We start from the raw sequence: 19525 nt of genomic DNA, 5'->3' as shown, positions 1-19525 counted from the left end.
GTTGCACTCCTCTGTAGCTTATAAAATTGATGTTCTGCAAGTTTGCCACTTGGTGGTGCCAGAATGATTTATAAATCACAGATGTGAGCTAAGGCGAGATGTTGAAGTTGTGTCTGAGGAGTGTACACTAAGAGGTAAGTAAAATTTGATTGGAAAACTGATTGTCTGATGGCTCTGGTGCAGCTCTACTCAGCAGTGGTTCTGGCCTCCATCCCTCAAGCCTCAGATCTTGAGTCCCTCTCTGTCCCTCAATACAAAAGAAAGTAAGTATATGGCAAAGCTACATCTGTGAGGACAAAGTTTCTGGAACATTTCTCCCATACCATGTCCCCAGCCAAAAATAGCTTGGGTTCGGTGATATTCCAGGATGGCCTTGGGGTTTCTGGAGGCAGCTGCAGATGTGCTGCTTGTGGTAGTATTTTTGTAGGTGTTTGACTGACTGGTGTGGTTCCTGTCCAGTTCTTGTTTTAATGCTGCCAACCTTTTTACGTATTTACCACAGAGTTTTGTTTCCTTGAGTTTAAGGAAGGGCTCAGGAAGGGCAATGATCATGTAAATGAATCTCTAAACGAAAAGACTTGGTGACAAAATTAATCTTCCTCCATCTCTCAGGTGCAGGGCTGCTCTTCAGCAGGCTTTCAGTTACTGTTTTTTATAAAGTTTCTCAATATGTCAGTGTTTCTATATAACCAGTGTTTAGCATTGAAGTATATTTACAACACACTTCATAACTTCTTTTTTTTTTTCTCTCTCTTTCTCTCTCTCTCTCTCTCTCAATCCTGCAGTTCCAAAAGAACTGGTGGAGCTCCACTTGAAACTGATGAGAAAGATTGGGAAGTCTGTCACAGCAGACAGATGGGAAAAATATTTGATCAAGGTACAATATGTGTGTTGTTTTATTCTGAAGAGCTGGAATTATGGTCATGATGAGCTGTTGTGTCAGCAACCCCTGGTATGAATTATAGAGAGCCCTGGGCCGTGTTGTGGCCAGCAATGGTGTGTGTGCCCAGACTCAAGTTGCATAAGAGCCCAGCTTAACTTTCAGGCTGTGTAAAAAAAAATATCTCTGAAAACAGGCAGTATCTTCTGCATGTCAAAGAGTGTGCACCTTCATACCTGGCAGTAAAATACATTTTTTAGGCTCATAGAATCACAGATTGGCTTGGGTTGGAAAGGACCTTAAAGATCCTCTAGTTCCAACCCCCCTGCAGGGTCAGGGACACCTCCCAGTAGACCAGGTTGCTCAGGGCCCCATCCAACCTGGCCTTAAGACCCTAAATAAAGCAGAGGGTGTAGCAGCCTGCAAACAGGCTAAATTGAGCAGAGAGATTTACACAGTAACAGTTAATTTGTATATCAATTGTCTGGATATAATTTAACTGTTGTGATTTGGTTGCTATTCATACAGGGTTTTACCATATGGAGTTCTTGTAGCATGTGTTAATAATAAATGAAAGTATTGCAGTGATTTATGTCTGCATGCTCAGAATGGCACAGCTGAGATGAAAATGTAGGTATGCCTCAGTAAAAATACAGCATCCCATTGGTTTGTATAATTCTGTATTGGTGTTTTAACTGTGTCTGTGCCATGGTTGGCACCTTCCATGCAAAAATTTTCAGTGTGAAGAATTTCCATGGCTTAGGAAAATAAAAAGATGCATAATCAAATGAATAGGTTGCCCTTTTCCCATGGGATATGTTCCATATGCCTTTTTTTAATCCACAAAAAGGTCTTCTTGGTATTGTCTGTGCAGTCACAATCTCATCTTACTCAGAAATACAGAGTTATGGTAATAGCAATGATACGAATAATGACACTTGGCAAACCCAGTTGCAGGTTGCCCCCTGAAATGTTATCTTTACAGGGACAGAGATTTGTCTTGAGGTTTGTGTTGCCTTAAGATGATGTTTTTAGGACTTGCAGTATGTCTGGAAATATGTCTGAAGGGCCTTAGGTTAAAATAACCTCTTAACCAATTGTTAATTATTTATGATTATGCTTTAAAATAATAATGCAATAATTGATGTCACTTTTGTGTACTTCCTACGGAGTCCTGTGGTTACTGAATTTTGTCACATTCCTTAATATACCAAAAAGCCATTGCAGCAAGCTGAGAAAGCAGAGAGAAAAGCAAGCTTATGAGGGAGTAGTTTGGAAAATCTTCCTTCAGCAGACAGTGGAAGGATGGGAAATTGGTAAGGAAACCCTCCCACACAGTCCTGTTAAGACCAAGTGAGCGATAATGAATTCAACTTCATTTAACAGTCTCTAGAGCTAACTTGAAGCTCGTTCTAGTCAGTGGTTCAAAGGAACCTAGAAGAACAAAGGAATTTGAGTATAATTAATTAGAGAGGTATGCTAGTATTGTGCCTGTTTTGAAGGGGTATAATTAATTTAGAATATTGGGAAATGCCACAAAAATCTGAAAAGATGTGGAACCAGGGAGAGCATTCTTGCAGTATTGTTTGACAGAGTATTCAGGCCATGTTCACCTGTCTTCTGTCTGCTAGAAACTGCTAGTGTGTTTCTTCAATAAAACAGGGTTTGATACATTCCAGATGTGACCATTTTCTAATTTCAGAGGAAACTAAGTGGAAAACATTCAAACTTACATGGTCTTACTATTTATGCATGTGTATTTTAGTAATATTTTGCTTATATGCCAAGTGTTTATGAGTGATGCTTTGTTTGACTGCCATCCTAAGTAATTGTCTCTAAGCTGTGGCTGGAATTTTGACAGATGAATATATTTGGGATATGAAGTGAACGTGGCAGTTGTGGGTTTTTTCCTTTCCCTCTTCTGATGGTGAACCCCCAAGTTGGCTCACCAGCATTACACACTGGCCTCTTGGGAAGCAAATGCTGTAGGAGGCTTCAGGAATCTGACTTTTTGCTGTGCAAAGAGTTATAGAATGGTTCAGGTTGGAAGGGATCTTAAAGACCATCAGGTTCCAACCCCCCTGCCATGAGCAGGGACACCTCCACCAGACCAGGCTGCACAAGCCTCATCCAACCTGCCCTTGGATACCTCCAGGGAGGGGGCAGCCACAACCTCCCTGGGCAACCTGTTCCAGTGCCTTCCTGCCCTCATGGGGAAGAACTTCTTCTGATGTCTGACCTAAATCTCCCCTCTCTCAGTTTAAAACCATCACCCCTTGTCCTGTCACTGCCCTTTCTGTTGAAAAGTCCTTCCCCAGCTTTCCTGGAGCCCCTTCAGGTACTGGAAGGTGCTCTAAGGTCTCCCTGGAGCCTTACATAGTTATGTGTGGCCAGAGTAAAGGCTTGTCCTAAACATTTTAACAACAAAGAGGAACTGTCCAGAAGTTTCTCTTGAGAAAGTCGTGGTTGGGTTAATCCAGACTGCACTGTCTCCTGACAATGCTTTACTCCACTATTTTCAAACATATTTTGCATTTTTATACAGGTAAGATTTCCCTGGACTGATCCATCTGGAACCTTCAACCCTGAAATCAGCACGTTCTGAACACACTGTTGTTTCTGCCCCAATTATTAGAATTCAGGTGTCTCTAGCCTCACCCAAGCAGTCTCCTCTGCTGTGTCTTTCACCTTCCTGTTTTCATTGTTTAAAGTGAACATTTGGAGCATGGTAATAGGAAGTGTCCTCACAGCTGCTGTGGAAATACCTGGGAGAGGTTTCAGTGTCTCTCCTGCAGGGTACTGCCTCTGCAAGCTGCAGGCTTCTGATCCATGTGAAATGTCCCCCCTGTGAAGGCGGAGACCAACATTTCAGCAGAGCCTGAATCAACGAGATCCATAGTTGAGGGTTGTGACAGTACTTGTCAAGAGAAAGCACAATCATCTGGTTTTTAATTGTCACAATGCAGTCATTTCAGTTTGAGCAGATGCTTCATCAGCTCTGATGTCTCTGAGCCATTGCTTTGACAGTCACACACTTCTGCAGCACATGAAACTTGTCTTTATTGCTTTCATACTTAATAAGTAAAGAGCAGAGACTGGCACATGCCCTTAGCAAGGGGTTTGATGCATGGTCTCCCAGGGTTCTTCACACAATATTGTTGAAAATGAGAGAGCAAGCAGTGATTGTCTCTCTGTGAGCTTTGGCTTTGCAGCAGGGAAGTACCTGTGTAATGTTCCTTAACCTTGGAGCAGCAAAAACTCCCTGTGACCAGAGTGCTCTCTTCACCATTCTGTCTAGGTTGCAGCATAAAGTCAGAGCATGTTTCCTGTTGGGGTTGGGCTGCTCTGATTGCAGGCTGACTCCTGGGTCCCTGAAGAACCAGTGTCAGTGCCAGGGGAGGGCAGGCAGCACTGACATGGGGACAGAGAAGGGGGTAGAGGTACCTCCCTTGCTAGTAACCATGTGGAGTTTTACAACACCAACCAGCTGATTTGCACCGCTGGTGGGTGACGCTTAAGGTTGGGCTAGATGATCTTTCAAGGTCCCTTCCAACCCCTAGGATTCTGTTATTTTTGTTGCCATTTCCAGAGAAAGTTGCTTTCAGATGTGACGGACAAATTTTGAAGAAGCATAACGACTGTCTTGTGTTTAATCATAATTTGGCGACTGGGAGACCACACTGTTTCGATGGAGTTCTTTCAGCAGGGCTTTGCTTGCTTGCAGATTGAAGGGCAGCAGGACCTCGTGTGCTAGTTTGGACAGTTGTGGTTCAACACTGACACTTGAAAATTATTTCAAGTGAAGATGCAGCTGTGATTGGCTTTAGCCTCCTCCTGATGGGTATTTCCAGTAGAACAGCCTCACCAACTGGAGATCCCACTCTTTGTCCTCAACTGATAAGCAGTTCTGCTCTCTTCATGAGAGTTGTCTAAAGTGTCTCTGAGTTGTTCAGGAGGAGAGGGAATTCCTCCTCTCCCCTTATTATTTGAGCTCCAGCTGACCCAATCTCTTTATCCTCTACTGCCACATTTTTTTCCTGTTCTCTTTTTCCCCCCCCCAACATATTGATGTAATTGAATTTATTTGCTTTAAGTAAATTGAATTTTATACTTAGCATTTTACACTTAAAATCTTTAAAAATATTTATCAAGCAGCTGGAAGCCCAAGATATTTTTCTGAAGAGCAGTAATTCCACAGCATGGGGTAAATATCAGTTGTGTGTTATCTGCAGTGCAGTTGTAGGACTTAGGGGGTCCCAAGGGAGCTTGGCAGCCTACATGCCAACTGCTGCAAGGGCATTTAATAAGGAATCAGGTGTACCTGAGAATTTATATTCTAAATAGACAAGTCAGGAATAGAAAAATGGGAGATTTTGCACAGCAAAGACAAGAAGACCTTCCCAGTTCAGAGTTGTGCTGCCTAATTTAAGAGGTTTAGAGGAGTTGGTGGTGTTTTGGGCCTCGATGATACAGTCTTCCATGGAGATCTGCCCATGCTTCCCAGCCTACTCCAGCATTACTTTTTGTTTTTGTTTGGGAGTTTCTGACTTGCAATCCCAAAGAGATCACATATAATTGTTAATGCAGTCAGGTGCTATTAATATAAAAGTTTAAAGCAGCTGTTATCCACTAACTCTAGCAATCTTGTTTTGTTTCTGACAGATATGCCAAGAATTCAACAGCACTTGGGCTTGGGAGATGGAAAAAAAAGGATACCTAGAAATGAGTGTTGAATGCAAACTGGGGATTCTGAAGGTACATATCCATCAACTGATCTTCTAAATGACTTTTTGCTCACTCATTTAAATATCTCAGAGACTGGGCTTTCTCTCTCACTTAAAATTTCTGGCAAATTTGGCTTGACTGAACCATAAATGGGTGTTTTACATGTGGAGCTGATCTTGTCCCAGACAGGATGTTCATGGTAGTGGGATGGGCCCAAACTGAATGTAAGACTTTGTATTTTTCACACTTTGTATGAAAATTGTTTTTTGCTCACTGTTCTGTCAGTTGCTGTTTTGGCCTGTGTGGTTCACTTTGAAAAATGTTGATTAGCTTGCAATTAGATAAACTTACCTGAATTCCAAAGGCAAGGATGGGACTTCAAGTCTTGAGAAAACTGTCAGGGTTGGTTCTGAGTTAGATCTCTGTGTTACTGTAGAATGACTCTCTGGTAGGGGGTAAAAAATAAATATAAAACTAAACTTTCTCAACTGGCCAAAAAAAAAAAAAAAAAAGGTTTCTTACTTAAAACCAACATAGTCTGGAAAAAAGGAACAGTAGGAGTAACTAACTCACAGACCCAACAGAGACACTTGTAAGGAAAAGATCCAAATGACACAAAAAGGAAGAGAGCCTGTTTTCATATTTCTGTTCATGTGTTGATGTTTTAAGCCTTTCTGCTTTTTCATGTTGTCAGTATCTCTGTGAATGTCAGTTTGATGACAATCTGAAGTTTAAGAACATCATTAATGAGGAGGATGCCGATGCCATGCGCCTCCAGCCCATCGGTCGAGACAAGGATGGCCTGATGTATTGGTACCAGCTGGATCAAGAGCACAATGTCAGGATGTACATAGAAGAACAGGATGACCAGGATGGATCCACGTGGAAGTGCATTGTTAGGTATTCCCTTTTTCTTCTTTTGTTTTTTTTCTTATTTTGTAGGGGTTTTCATAGAACCATAAAATGGTTAGTTTTGGAAGGGATCTTAATGATCAGGTTCCAACCCCCCTGCCATGAGCAGGGACACCTCCCACCAGACCAGGCTGCACAAGCCCCATCCAACCTGCCCTTGGACACCTCCAGGGAGGGGGCAGCCACAACCTCCCTGGGCAACCTGTTCCAGTGCCTTCCTACCCTCATGGGGAAGAATTTCTTCCTGATGTCTGACCTCAATCTCCCCTCTTTCCATTTAAAAACATCACTCCATGTCCTGTCACTCTCTGATGAAAAGCCCCTCCCCAGCTTTCCTGGAGCCCCTTCAGGCACTGGAAGGTGCTCTAAGGTCTCCCTGGAGCCTTCTCTTCTCCAGGCTGAACACCCCAACTCTCCCAGCCTGGCTCCAGAGCAGAGCTGCTCCAGCCCTTGGATCTTCTTTGTGGTCCTTCTCTGGCCCGTCTCCAAGAGTTCCATGTCTCTCCTGTGCTGAGGGCTCCAGAGCTGGACACAGCACTCCAGGTGGGATCTCACCAGAGCAGAGTAGAGGGGCAGAAGCTCCTCCCTGGTTGTGCTGCAGCCCTTTTTAGCAGTTTTTAGCTCTTTGTGACTAGGGTTCAGAAATTTATTTCTATAAATGTCTGTTCCTCATGGAGTAAGATTCATCACAGTGGGATTTTCTTCCTTCACGTTTCACTTTTATTGAAAAACCAAGCTCAGAAAGAGGCCACTGCTTTGTTGGAAATAGCCAATGTGTAATTTGTTTTCTGGTTAATCAAGCAACAATAAATATATGGAAAGGATACCAAGAGAGGACACCCTTGAGGTTGGTGGTTCTGTACTGCTCACTGGCCTGCTAAATGCCTTAGAAAATGGAGGATGACTTTCTTCTTTAATTTCTGCTCTGTTAAGACAATTGCAATTGGACATTGTTGTTCTTGGGGGAATACATTGCATTTTTAACTTCCTGCAACTACAGAATTGTTGAGAATACAAATAGGCACAAAAAATCTTCTGGACTAGAATTCAGCTCATAGATCACTGCAGATGAGGTGTGTGACATTGATCAGACTGACAAGTACATGAGTCAGTGCCCCTGGGTCTCAGCTCCTGCAGATTGGTTTGAAAATATTTTAATCACAGAATCACCATGGTTGGAGAAGGACCTCTGAGAGTACAACCATCAACACAAAAAAAACAAACCACAACCCATCACACACCCCACCAAAAAAAAACAACCAACCTCAGCCACTAGAGCATGCCCTGAAGTGCCACATCTACATGTTTCTTGGACACCTTCAAGGATGGTGACTCCACCACCTCCCTGGGCAGCCTGTTCCAGTGTTTGACCACTCTTTCACTATAGAAGTTCTTCCTAATGTCCAATCTGAACCTTCCATGCCACAACTTCAGGCCGTTTCCTCTGATCCTGTTGTTACTCCCTTGGGAGAAGAGGCCAGCACCCACCTCCCTACAGCCTCCTTTCAGGTACTTGTAGAGGGTGGTGAGGTCTCCCCTCAGCCTCCTCTTCTCCACACTGAACATCCCCAGTTCCCTCAGCCACTACTCTGACTTTTTCTCTAGACCCTTCACCATAAAATGATATTTTAGGTTTAGATTTCTGGGGTTTTTCTGTGATTTTGGTTACTTATTTTAACTTTCCTACTCTACACAGAGTACACAGTATTTTTCTTACTGGAAAAAGAATTAGTTGTTTTGTTTTTTTTTCATATCCACCATTTAGCCATTTTTAGTTTATCTGCACTTAAATGTCTTTTTTAAAAAATCTGATTAACTCCAAGTGGATTTTAAACTGGACTCAGCAGAATCAACTCTGACTTAAAAAGCACATAGAGATGTAAAAATAAATCCAAAAAAAGCCAAATGATGGGGTTTTTTTTCTGTTTGTAAATTTTAATTTTTATATCTGCCTCTTATTTACATACCCATACCTTTAGTAACCAGGGAAGTAACAAAACTCTTTAAACCACTGTAACAGGCCACAAACTGTGTTACCACCAGTGAAATTTAGCTGTTGTGGGTGGGTAAAGTCAATGTGTCTAAACAAGCCAATCAAGAGCTGAGTGGTGTTTGTCTCTTCGTGCTATAGACCCCAGAGTTCAATGCCAAAAGAAGGAAGAAATCAGGCTTGGGGAAGGTTCTGACACTCCACACTCACAGTAGGAAAGCACAGTAATCATTGTAAAATCTGAGAAGGTTTTAAACCCATGAGGTTCCACACCCATGAGGTTCATGGGTTGTTGCAATTCTAAGCTTCCTTTTTTTTTCTGTAAACCTGAGCAAAACAAATTACTTTCAAGAAAGAAATGCAAGAGCCTTATTATAATTAATAATAATAATAATAATAATGAAAACAATTACTCTCTTTGATCATCACAAATTCATTATACCTTAAGGTGGTTTTTCCTAGCTAGATGTCCAGTTCAGATACAGAGTTATGGTTAGATGTCCACTTCATAAAATCACAGGATCATGGAATGGTTTGGTTTGGAAGGGACCTTATAGATCATCTATGTTGAGACTCCCTGCATGGGCAGGGACACCTCCTACTAGACCAGGTTGCTCCAAGCTCCATCCAACCCGGCCTTGAACACTTCCAGGGATGAGGCTTCCACAACTTCCCTGGGAAGTTCCAGTGTCTAAGTTCTATAAGGAGATTTGCAGGCATAAAGATTCATGAATGTTTTCTCACTATCAAGTAGTTTCTTGCGTAACTCGAGTAGGTGGAGTTTCCTAGACACCTTTGTAGTGTTCACTAAATGTGTTTAGGATCTAATTTGCTTAATTGCTTTTGAAAATTTCACTTGAATGATGTGGTTGTTCCTTTGGTGCTTGAGCAGAAAGCTACAACTTCCTCTGTGCTGAGAGGAAAAAGAAACAGCAAGAAAAGCCAGTGAGGATTAGTGAAAGGATGAGTGGCTGGAGAGCTGCCCAGCAGAGAGAGACCTGGAGGTGCTGATTGACAGTGGCTGAACATGAGCCACTGTGTGTCCAGGTGGCCAAGAGGGCCAACACCATCCTGGCCTGCATCAGGAATAGTGTGACCAGCAGGACCAGGGAGGTGATCCTGCCCCTCTACTGAGCCTTGATGAGGCTCCACCTCTAGCCCTGGGTGCAGTTCTGGGCACAGCAGGATAGGAAGGACATGGAGGTGCTGGAGAGGGTGGAGAGAAGGGCAACGAGGCTGATGAGGGGTCTGGAGAACAGGCCTGATGAGGAGAGGCTGAGGGAGCTGTGGCTGTTCAGCCTGGAGAAGAGGAGGCTGAGGGGAGACCTCATTGCTCTGCAACTACCTGAGAGAAGGTTGTGGTGAGGTGGGTGGTGGCCTCTTCTCCCTAGTGACCAGCAATAGGACAAGAGGAAATGGGCACAAGTTGCGCCAGGGGAGGTTCAGGTTGGATACTAGAAAAAAATTATTCACAGCAGGAATGGTGAGGCCTTGGAACAGGCTGCCCAGGGAGGTGGTGGAGGCACTGTCCCTGGAGGTGTTTTGGGAGATGGTTTAGTGGTTGAGAATTGTAGGGTGGATGGTGGGACTTGATGATCTTGAAGGTCTTTTCCAACCTTGAGTTGAGCCAGACACGGTCCTTACTTTGGTATGGTTAAGTTGGAAGGTTTTTGTTTGTGAAGCTGCAGCCTCTCTGGTGGGACAGGCTTTTCACTGTGCTTGCCTAAAACGTTTTCAGGGCAGTGTTCATTTCAGCAGATGGTGTTTGTTTATTTTTTTTTATGAATCCCTTTGGGTTAAGTGGCTTATCAGACCCTGGTTTTTCCTCTCTCATCTAGAAACCGCAATGAGCTTGCTGAGACCCTTGAGCTCTTGAAAGCACAAATTGATCCTGCCCTGTTGAAAAACAACCCCTCTCAGCAGGAGAATTCATCACGTGAGAGCCCAAGCATCGAAGATGAAGACACCAAAAAGGGTGAAGAAGCATCTACACAAGGTTCTCTGCCTTCTTTTCTCACATTTTAAATGTTGTGCTGTGACAATGGTAGCATGTGCAGCTTCATGACAAGTGACTGTGTTAGATTAGGTCTAGAAAAAGAGCAACAATAAATGTTTCTGTTCAAAGTAAATCAGGTCAATATTGAACACTTTGAAATCCTAAATATTAATGGAGGTTTTTTAGAGCATATTTAGGCTGAAGAGTTTATAAGAAGAGATGTGTGTAAGTTGTTTTCTAAGTAATTTTATTTTTACTGTACATTTTGTATAATATTGTAAATACTCCTCACTGTATGTTTCTGTGGAGCCCTGAACTGTTGCCAAACTTTTCCTGTTCTAGCAACATTAAAATTTTAAAAAGAAAAAATCCTGTTTGTGCAATGCCATGATTGAAATCAATGCAGTGTTTGGTGTGTTGTTTGATTTTGAGTTTGAATCAAAAACATCTAGGTTCTTTCCTCAAATGTGTCATAATGCCATGATTTTTCAAGGAGACATGAGCTTAAATGAAAATATTTTTGTCTTTTAAATTTTTTTAAAAGTGAAGTGGTTCTTAGCTGCCTGCACTTTTCTTATTAACAAAACTTTTTTTTGCTTCCTTATTCTCATGTCATTGCACATATTTAACAACTTTCCTGACTTGTTTTTGTGCACTGGTTTTACTTAGTATTGGTGCCAGTTAATGTGAAGTGTTTTGTGTTGTAAGAATATGATTTTTTTAGGTTATGAAAAGCTAAAAGCTTGTTATCTCAAGTAGTTTTACCCCAGTTACTACTTGGTATTATCATTTTGTTAAAATACAGGAAATATTTTCACAGTGAGAAACAAGATTTAAGGATTCCAGTATTTTAGTATGTGTTTCTTCAAATCTATTTAAGTTAATTGGATATATGGAATTAGCCAAGGTCTGTCTTGGCTCTGAGTATCAAAGAGACTTGCTATCTTATTCACATTCATTGCAACAAATAGTGTAGAACAGAAGAAATAAGTAAAACGTTTCTATAAAGATTTGAGCTGTTGTAGAAGCATTAAACTGCTGTAGAAGTAAATTGTGATTAACACCAGCAGAATTGTCTTTCAGTCTAAGGCTTTTCCAGCCTCTTAACTGTGCATGGAAGTGACAGCACAACCTGTGTGGTTACTGACACTGCAGAACTGATTCCAAGTACTGATCTTGCCTTTGGTTCACTAAGAACTGGTCAAGCCACCTTAAATATCTAATCCAGATCTCTGCTCAGACATGTTTTTACTTTACCTTGAATTCAAGAGGAACCATTTGAAAAGACTTAAATTCATGTCCCCACTGCAGATAAGTCCCCAAATCCTGTGGTACAGTCACCTGGGGCAGCAGTTGGATCAGGCTGTGTGTTGATGCAGTTTCACTCCTAGGCACTAGTTGTGTGTCTGTAATGAATAATGAAGTTATTTACGTGTGCAGTGATTTCAGTGCAGTCAGTGGATTCACAGAACACTACTTGGAGCCTTTCAGTTGAGAAGCTTTAGTATTTCTTCCTGTTAGTCCAAGGACTGCAGTCAAAGCCCTTCTAAGGTACAGTGAAAACATCTTGGAGGACCTGATACCTCTTTGCTTTGGCCACTTTTTAACAGCATTAAATTAGTTCATACAAAATTAAGGCAAACTCAACCAATGCTTATGGGTTGTGGTGGTTTTTTTACCAGCCTGATTGACTCAGTGTTAAGACAACTTGAGTATCAGCTGAGTCATGTGGTAGATGTGAAAGGCTTTATGAGCACCTTGGGGAGTTAAACTATAGAACAACTATTGCTTTTCAGTACGGAGAAGTTTGGGGATTCTGCTGATCTTTGATCTTGGGAGAAAGCAGTAGGTGATGGGAAGAAATGGTTGAATGAAATGTAGACAAAGAAATTAAAGGAAAGGTGGAAGAAAATGGACACAGAAAGAATACCTCATTGTCACTGTACAGACAAATGTCTTGAAGAGGCAGCTTTTGTGTTACAAAGGCTCAGAGGGGAGAGCACTTCTGTGAAGGGGGTAGAAAGAGCCCTGAGCCTTCAAAATGTAATGACCTCCTCAGAGCTAGATCTGTCACTGCTTAGTTGGATACCTGCTTTGGATTTGAAAAGATAAAATCTAGGAATTCTTCTTCACCATTCTTTTAGTTTCTAAAATACTTATTTTCCTAAACATAACTCAGTTAACTGTCATATACTTCCCCCTGTGGATTTCAAACCACTCTGGGAAGCTCTCACCTTGGAAAAGAATTTCACTAGTGTGGAGGGAGAGGGGCAGGGGTGATGGAGGAGGAAAAGTAATATTTTTATTTGGAGTTATGGCATTCTTGGAATAACATCTTTGAGAGGATAGAAGATGGTGTTATGGTATATGTAGTGCTATTATATTTTCTTTTTTCTAATTAGTTTTATCCCTAGCTGACTCAAAAAGTACAGGCAAATGAAAAAAAAAGAGACATTAAGAGGCTGTGGAAATGATCAATAGGCTTAAGTACATAGTAACAAAAGAGATGTCTGGTTTCTTCTGGGTACTTTAAGCCCTAACAGTCTGAAATTAATTTAGCAAAGTAGGTATAACCTAATTCTTTAGGCTCTGCAGGTTTTTCTGATCTATGCTACTCATTCTGCTCATGTAGAAACAGAAGATAAAGTGATGTAGAATATTGTCTGTTAGGTTGTGATAGTCCACAGAGTCACAGAATCTTAGGGGATATGTAGGCATTGTCCAGAGAAAATAGGTAAATTTTGCAACAAACTGTGATGTTGAATGTCTTCTCATTCCTCTGAATTGTTGAAATGCAGTAGTTAAGTGTTTCTTGAAATAAAAATATGTGCAAACAGGGGGCTGGTTTTGATGTGGAATTTCACTTGAAGACTATGGAATCTTACATTCTGGTTTGTGAAGTAATTCAGATACTCAAGTGAAAGTTGAAAGTTGATGCTTTGTGCTTCTTAAAGTGCATCATAAACTGCTTGGGTTTTTTATCCTCTGAAAAATAGGGTGGTGGTACTAAAGAAGGGTTTGAGATGTCTGTATAAGGAAGGGTAAATCTAGAACTCTGCTGCTTGCTTCTGAAATTTAGGAATATTGGAATTTAGGATATTGGTGTATAATTAAACTGAACCGTGGTTCTGTAGCTGTAAGTTGGCAACCCACTTGTTTAATGAGTGTTAGACAAGCCAGACTCCTAATAATTCCATGAGATGAGAAGATTCATTTGCAGGGGACTTTGGGTTGTTGGGTTTTTCAGATAAGCCTTTGTTTTGGTGGATGCTTTTGGTAATCCTGTAGGTGCTTTCGTTGTTTCATGGTTGTTTTTCTCTGTCAACAGAAAATCAATTAAAAATCAAAGAAGAGAAAGAGGAGGTGGAGGAACAGGCAATGGAAATGGAAAGCCCCTCTCTTACTGTTGTTAAAGAAGATGAAAATATGAAAATTGAGAAAGTGGAAGAAAAAGAAATCATAAAATTGCCAGTAATAGTAAAGTTAGAGAAACCCTCAGAATACAATGAAGAAAAGCAAAGTGTCAAAGAAGAGAGTGACTCCTTTAAGGAAAATGTCAAGCCTGTTAAAGTAGAGGTGAAGGAAAACAAAACAGAATCAAAAGACTTAAAAGAAGTAAAAAGCTGTACAGACAAAATAGCAGTTCATGAGCCAGAGAGGTTAGAATTTTGTGTTAATGTCAGAACTCCCCAAGAAATGGTGGAGAAATCTGTGGAAGAAAGTGAGAAACTTAAAAATGACCAACAGGCAAAAATACCACTTAAAAAACGAGAGATCAAGCTGACAGATGATTATGACAGCCCCATAAAGGGGCCCCTGTGTAAATGTGTTACTCCAACAAAGGATGTCTTGAAGGAAGAAGGGAAACTAGAAGAAGAAGCTTTTAAGAGAGTCCCTACAATTACTGCTTTATGTCCTGATGGGAAGGTGCTAGTAAATGGAGAGGTTAGCTGTGAAAAAATAACCCCAAGTGTCATACAAAATAATAAGGCAGAACACTCTGCTAGCACAAAGGAAGAGAGCAGCTCCTTAAAAGAGAGAAATGGAAAGAGTGGAGAAAAGGTATCAGACTCCCTGAATGTATCAGACTCTGTTAGTAAAATGATAAAAATGTGCGAGGTTGAGAAAAATGCAGTAACTGTGGTGAAAGAAACAGGGACTGTGGTCTCTGAGGTTTCTAATCAGAAAGTGCCTTTAAAGGAGGAATCTAGTCCTGTGGAAAAAGAATCCCTTGACAGCACAACTACTGAGATGGTAGTGGAAGAGTCTTCAAGCTCTGAAGAGTGTGCCAAAACAACTGAAGAGAAAGTAGCCATGAAAAATAAAAAAGACATACTACTGTCACCCAAAGAATGTTTAGAGAAGGTAGAGAAGTCCCCAAGTGTATCTGCTCCTGCAGAACTGCCCAGGCTTACACCATCTGATGAAGAGACTTTGACAAGTAAAGGTGAGTCTGAGGAGAAACCTGATCCTCCAAAAGCTGCTGAGACAACTACATCTACTTCTGCTGTTACTTTAGAAAAGCCTGTTTTGGAAAAGGAGAGCTCTGAGGGCCAGGCAGAGAAGGAGAGCTCTGAGGGCCAGGCAGAGAAGGAGAGCTCTGAGGGCCAGGCAGAGAAGGAGAGCTCTGAGGGCCAGGCAGAGAAGGAGAGCTCTGAGGGCCAGGCAGAGAAGGAGAGCTCTGAGGGCCAGGCAGAAGAGGAGAGCTCTGAGGGCCAGACAGAGAAGGAGAGCTCTGAGGGCCAGGCAGAGAAGGAGAGCTCTGAGGGCCAGGCAGAAGAGGAGAGCTCTGAGGGCCAGGCAGAGAAGGAGAGCTCTGAGGGCCAGGCAGAGAAGGAGAGCTCTGAGGGCCAGGCAGAGAAGGAGAGCTCTGAGGGCCAGGCAGAGAAGGAGAGCTCTGAGGGCCAGGCAGAGAAGGAGAGCTCTGAGGGCCAGGCAGAGAAGCAGAGCTCTGAGGGCCAGGCAGAGAAGCAGAGCTCTGAGGGCCAGACAGCTCTACCTGAGGAGAGCAAAGTAGAAGAAAAATCCAGCCCTGAAAAACAAGAGGAAGAGCAGGAAGCTGCCAAGACAGAGCCAGATAGATTAGATTATGCTCATGCTTCTAATCTAGAGGACTCCTCAGAGATTAAAAAGGAATCTCCACTACCTAAGAGCAAATTTAAATATAAGCTAGTTTCTGAGGAAGGAAGCTGTGAAACAGATAATAAAGAAATAACTTCTGAAAGACAGAAAGAAGGAATTAAATTAACAATCAGGATCTCCAGTCGGAAGAGAAAGACGGAAACACCACCAGAAGAGGTCAGCGGTGGCCGCACGTTGAGAAGATCTCCAAGGATATCCAAGCCCACTCCAAAGGTTGTGGAGACTCGGGATCAGAAACCTGACAAAAAACGACCTGAAGAGGAAGAGGAGAAACCTGCAGCAGCACAAAAACCAGAACGAAAAGAAGATGCAAAAAAACAAGAGAAGGAGTCAAATTCTAAGGTTAACAAGGTAATACATTTTTATTACCCTGGAATAGCAAATACCCACAGTCTGCTTTTCACTGTGGAGAAGAGAAGGCTCCAGGGAGACCTCATAGTGACCTTCCAATACCTGAAGGGGCTCCAGGAAAGCTGGGGAGGGGCTTTTCACCAGAGAGAGCAGTGATAGGACAAAGGGTGATGGTTTTAAATGGAAAGAGGGGAGATTGAGGTCAGACATCAAGAAGAAATTCTTCCCCATGAGGGCAGGAAGGCACTGGAACAGGTTGCCCAGGGAGGTTGTGGCTGCCCCCTCCCTGGAGGTGTTGAAGGGCAGGTTGGATGAGGCTTGTGCAGCCTGGTCTGGTGGGAGGTGTACCTGCTCATGGCAGGGGGGTTGGAACCTGATGGTCTTCAAGGTCCCTTCCAACCTTCACCATTCTGTGACTCCATGGTTCTGTAATGAAGCCTAAACTTAAACAAATGCTATCATGGATTTTAAAGTACATTTATTACTGAACTTTAGTGAATAGGAAAATCTGTAAAGAGCTAGAAATTAATGTTAAGAACCTGAAACTAAATGTAACCAGGGTGACAAATACTACTTTGGTACTTTGGTCCTGCAGGAGAAATACAATACTTTGTGTATTTTAATTTGTTCAGCTTCATCAGGTCAATTTGTTTAGTCAAAACTGAAAAAAATGTTCTGAGTTGAAAAAGCTAGAAAAGTTATTTTCCTTTTTCAATGTCTGTGGGATGGGGGTGACAGGAAGAGTTGTGAGAGAATGTCTGTGAGAAACAAGATGGTAAAAGGGAAGAAAAGTTGCTTCTGTGTGGTATGTTGGGAAAGTAAATTAACTAATGCAAAGTAATATTCTCAGTTTTAATAAAAATCAATTTTTCACTCATAGTAAAGTGGTAGAAAGGGGTAAATGCCCCTTTGCTTAGCAAAAAAGAAGCATAAAATGGAAAAGTATAAATGTGAAAGAAGACCTAGGTATAAGTTACCTGCTTAAAAGGTGTGGTGATTTGATCTCAGGAAAGTATGTCCATGTTAGAGAAAAGCACCACGTCCTCTCAAGAACTGAAGAAACAGTGAAGTTAACATACTTGTTAGAGTGCAAGTGTTTTTTCCTAAAGCAAAATAAAAGGCATAAACTGCATGGGAGGAAAAAAAGAGAAAACATTTTATCTTCAGGAAAGGTATCATCAAAAAGTTGGAAAGTTGAAATGTGGAATTTAACATGTTCACAAGCAAGTTCACCTTGTCAAAATAGAAATAAAGGGGCTGAGTGACAAATTTTCTTCCTGCTTTTAAGTCTTGCTTGAAAATCTCTTTCTGCAGTTAGGTATGTGGGTTTTTTTTTTTTTCCCTTGCCTTTATTATCTTGTTGCATTTTAAGGCTTTTTGAAGGTTGAAATGCTCTGCTGTAAATGGCTGCAACTGTTCTGATTGAAATTTCATCACTTCACTATGGAAAAAGGTAATTTTTTTTAAGGTCTGGGAAGAAACTCTCAACTTTTTGTGTTTTCTCTCTGAAATGGTCTGGCTCAGAGAAGCAAAGTTCGGTGGACAGGCACACGAACACGTGGCAGGTGGAAATACTCAAGTAATGAAGACAGTGAGGACTCGGAGAGTGAAAAAAACTCTGAGGAGGAGGAGGAAGAGGAAGAAGAGGAGGAAGAAGAAGCTGCACCTGCTGATGACGATGAGCCATGCAAGAAGTGTGGCCTTCCCAACCACCCTGAGCTGGTAGGCTTTTGGGGAATGCTCCTGTTGGCTGTTGTGTCACATTTGGTGGGTTGGCTTTGGTGGTGTGTGAAGGCCCACTAGACTTTGAGGTATGGAGGAGTAGATGAGTTTAGATTAAATAAGGAGGAAAGGAAGTTATTTTTTTCTGTTTACCACCTCTGAAATGTGATATTTTTTTTTGTTATGAGGTGTAGCACAGCTCAGCCCCTTGAGAGTTAATTTGGGTGAAGCTTTGAGGTGGTGCCTGCAATCTCTATGAATGCAGAGGAGACAACATTAAAAAAACCACCACAGCAACGAAACGTGTGCACTTCAAGTCCTGTGACATGGTCACAGCTGCATAGCCATCCGTGTAGGATACAGCTCCACATCCCCCTGAGGACTGGGCACAGCAAAATCCCATCCAGAAAGAGCACAGTGAGATTCCACTACTTCTAATGTTTAATGGTTCTCATTCATCAGTGGTAGATATCATCATGAATACCTCTCTTTATCTGGGAAATCATAACATGCAGTCCTGCTATGAAGGGACCTGGACAGGCTGGAGAGGTGGGTCAGTGCCAACCTCATGAAGTTCAACAAGGCCAAGTGCGGGGTCCTGCACCTGGGTCAGCACAACCCCAGGCACAAATACAGGCTGGGGGGAGAATGGCTGGAGAGCAGCCCTGAGGAGAAGGACTTGGAGGTGGTAGTAGATGAGAAGCTGGACATGAGCAGCCAGTGAGGGCTGGAGCCCAGAGAGCAACTGCATCCTGGGCTGCATCAAGAGAAGTGTGGCCAGCAGGGACAGGGAGGTGATTCTGCCCCTCTACTCTGCTCTGGTGAGACCCCACCTGGAATACTGTGTCCAGCTCTGGAGCCCTCAGCACAGGAGAGACATGGAGCTGTTGGAGAGGGCCCAGAAAAGGGCCACAAAGATCATATGATGCAAGGGCTGGAGCAGCTCTGCTCTGGAGACAGGCTGAGGGAGTTGGGGATGTTCAGCCTGGAGAAGAGAAGGCTCCAGGGAGACCTTAGAGCACCTTCCAGTACCTGAAGGGTCTCCAGGAAAGCTGGGGAGGGGCTTTTCACCAGAGAGGGCAGTGGTAGGACAAGGGGTGATGGTTTTAAACTGAAAGAGGGGAGGCTTAAGTTAGATATTAGAAAGAAATCCTTCACCATGAGGGTAGTAAGGTGCTGGTATAGGTTGCCTAGGAAGGTCGTACAAGTCCCCTCCTTGGAGGTGTTCAAGGGCAGGTTGGATGGGTCTTTGTGCAACCTGGTCGGTCTAGTGGGAGGTGTCCGTGCTCACTGCAAGGGGGTTGGGAACTGATGATCTTGAAGGTTCCTTCCAACCTTCACCATTTTATGGTTCTGTGAATGCTCAAAACAAGCATCCTCTCAGGTGACAGAATGTTAGAGATAAATATTCCAGTAGATACTAGCACAGCTTGTGCCAGCTTTGCTCCTCAGTTTTAATGGAAAAAGGATATCTCAGTTTTTACCCAGCTAGTTCTGTATAGCCCTAAGAGTCTGCAAAGCTTTGCCTCTACCATCTTGGGACATAAAATCATCCTGACTGAGAAAAGGGCCAGGTTTCCCTAGGGTGGACATGGTCCCACCACATCTTGTCCAGATACAGTTTTCCTCTTAGTCTGGGATCTGGAAAGCATGACCAGGATTCCACACTGTGGGCACACAGTCTGTGTAGTACTGAGAGCCTGAGAACACATAATTAGAGGAAATCTGGTTTTAAAACAGAAAACTGTGATATTTAAACCTCTCCATAAAACCCACCCCTGTTCCTGGAAGCATTTAGTGATAAGTG

At 42.5% G+C, this 19525-nt stretch overlaps 1 protein-coding gene across 2 annotated transcripts in view; it reads left to right on the top strand.

The window, feature by feature from the left end:
• RSF1 (remodeling and spacing factor 1) overlaps positions 1-19525 on the top strand; it is a 67140-nt gene that overhangs the window by 22487 nt on the left and 25128 nt on the right. For both annotated transcript variants that reach the window (XM_051608647.1, XM_051608649.1), the window contains exons 2-7: positions 786-877; positions 5543-5635; positions 6300-6505; positions 10346-10503; positions 13832-15996; positions 17521-17718. In XM_051608647.1, coding sequence (XP_051464607.1) covers positions 786-877; positions 5543-5635; positions 6300-6505; positions 10346-10503; positions 13832-15996; positions 17521-17718 — 2912 coding nt within the window. The remainder of the gene's footprint in view (positions 1-785; positions 878-5542; positions 5636-6299; positions 6506-10345; positions 10504-13831; positions 15997-17520; positions 17719-19525) is intronic.

Source organism: Apus apus, chromosome 1 (genome assembly GCF_020740795.1).
Source record: "Apus apus isolate bApuApu2 chromosome 1, bApuApu2.pri.cur, whole genome shotgun sequence".
NCBI lineage: Eukaryota > Metazoa > Chordata > Aves > Apodiformes > Apodidae > Apus > Apus apus.
The sequence above is the reverse complement of the archived record's forward strand: the minus strand, read 5'-3'. Positions and strand labels throughout refer to the sequence as shown.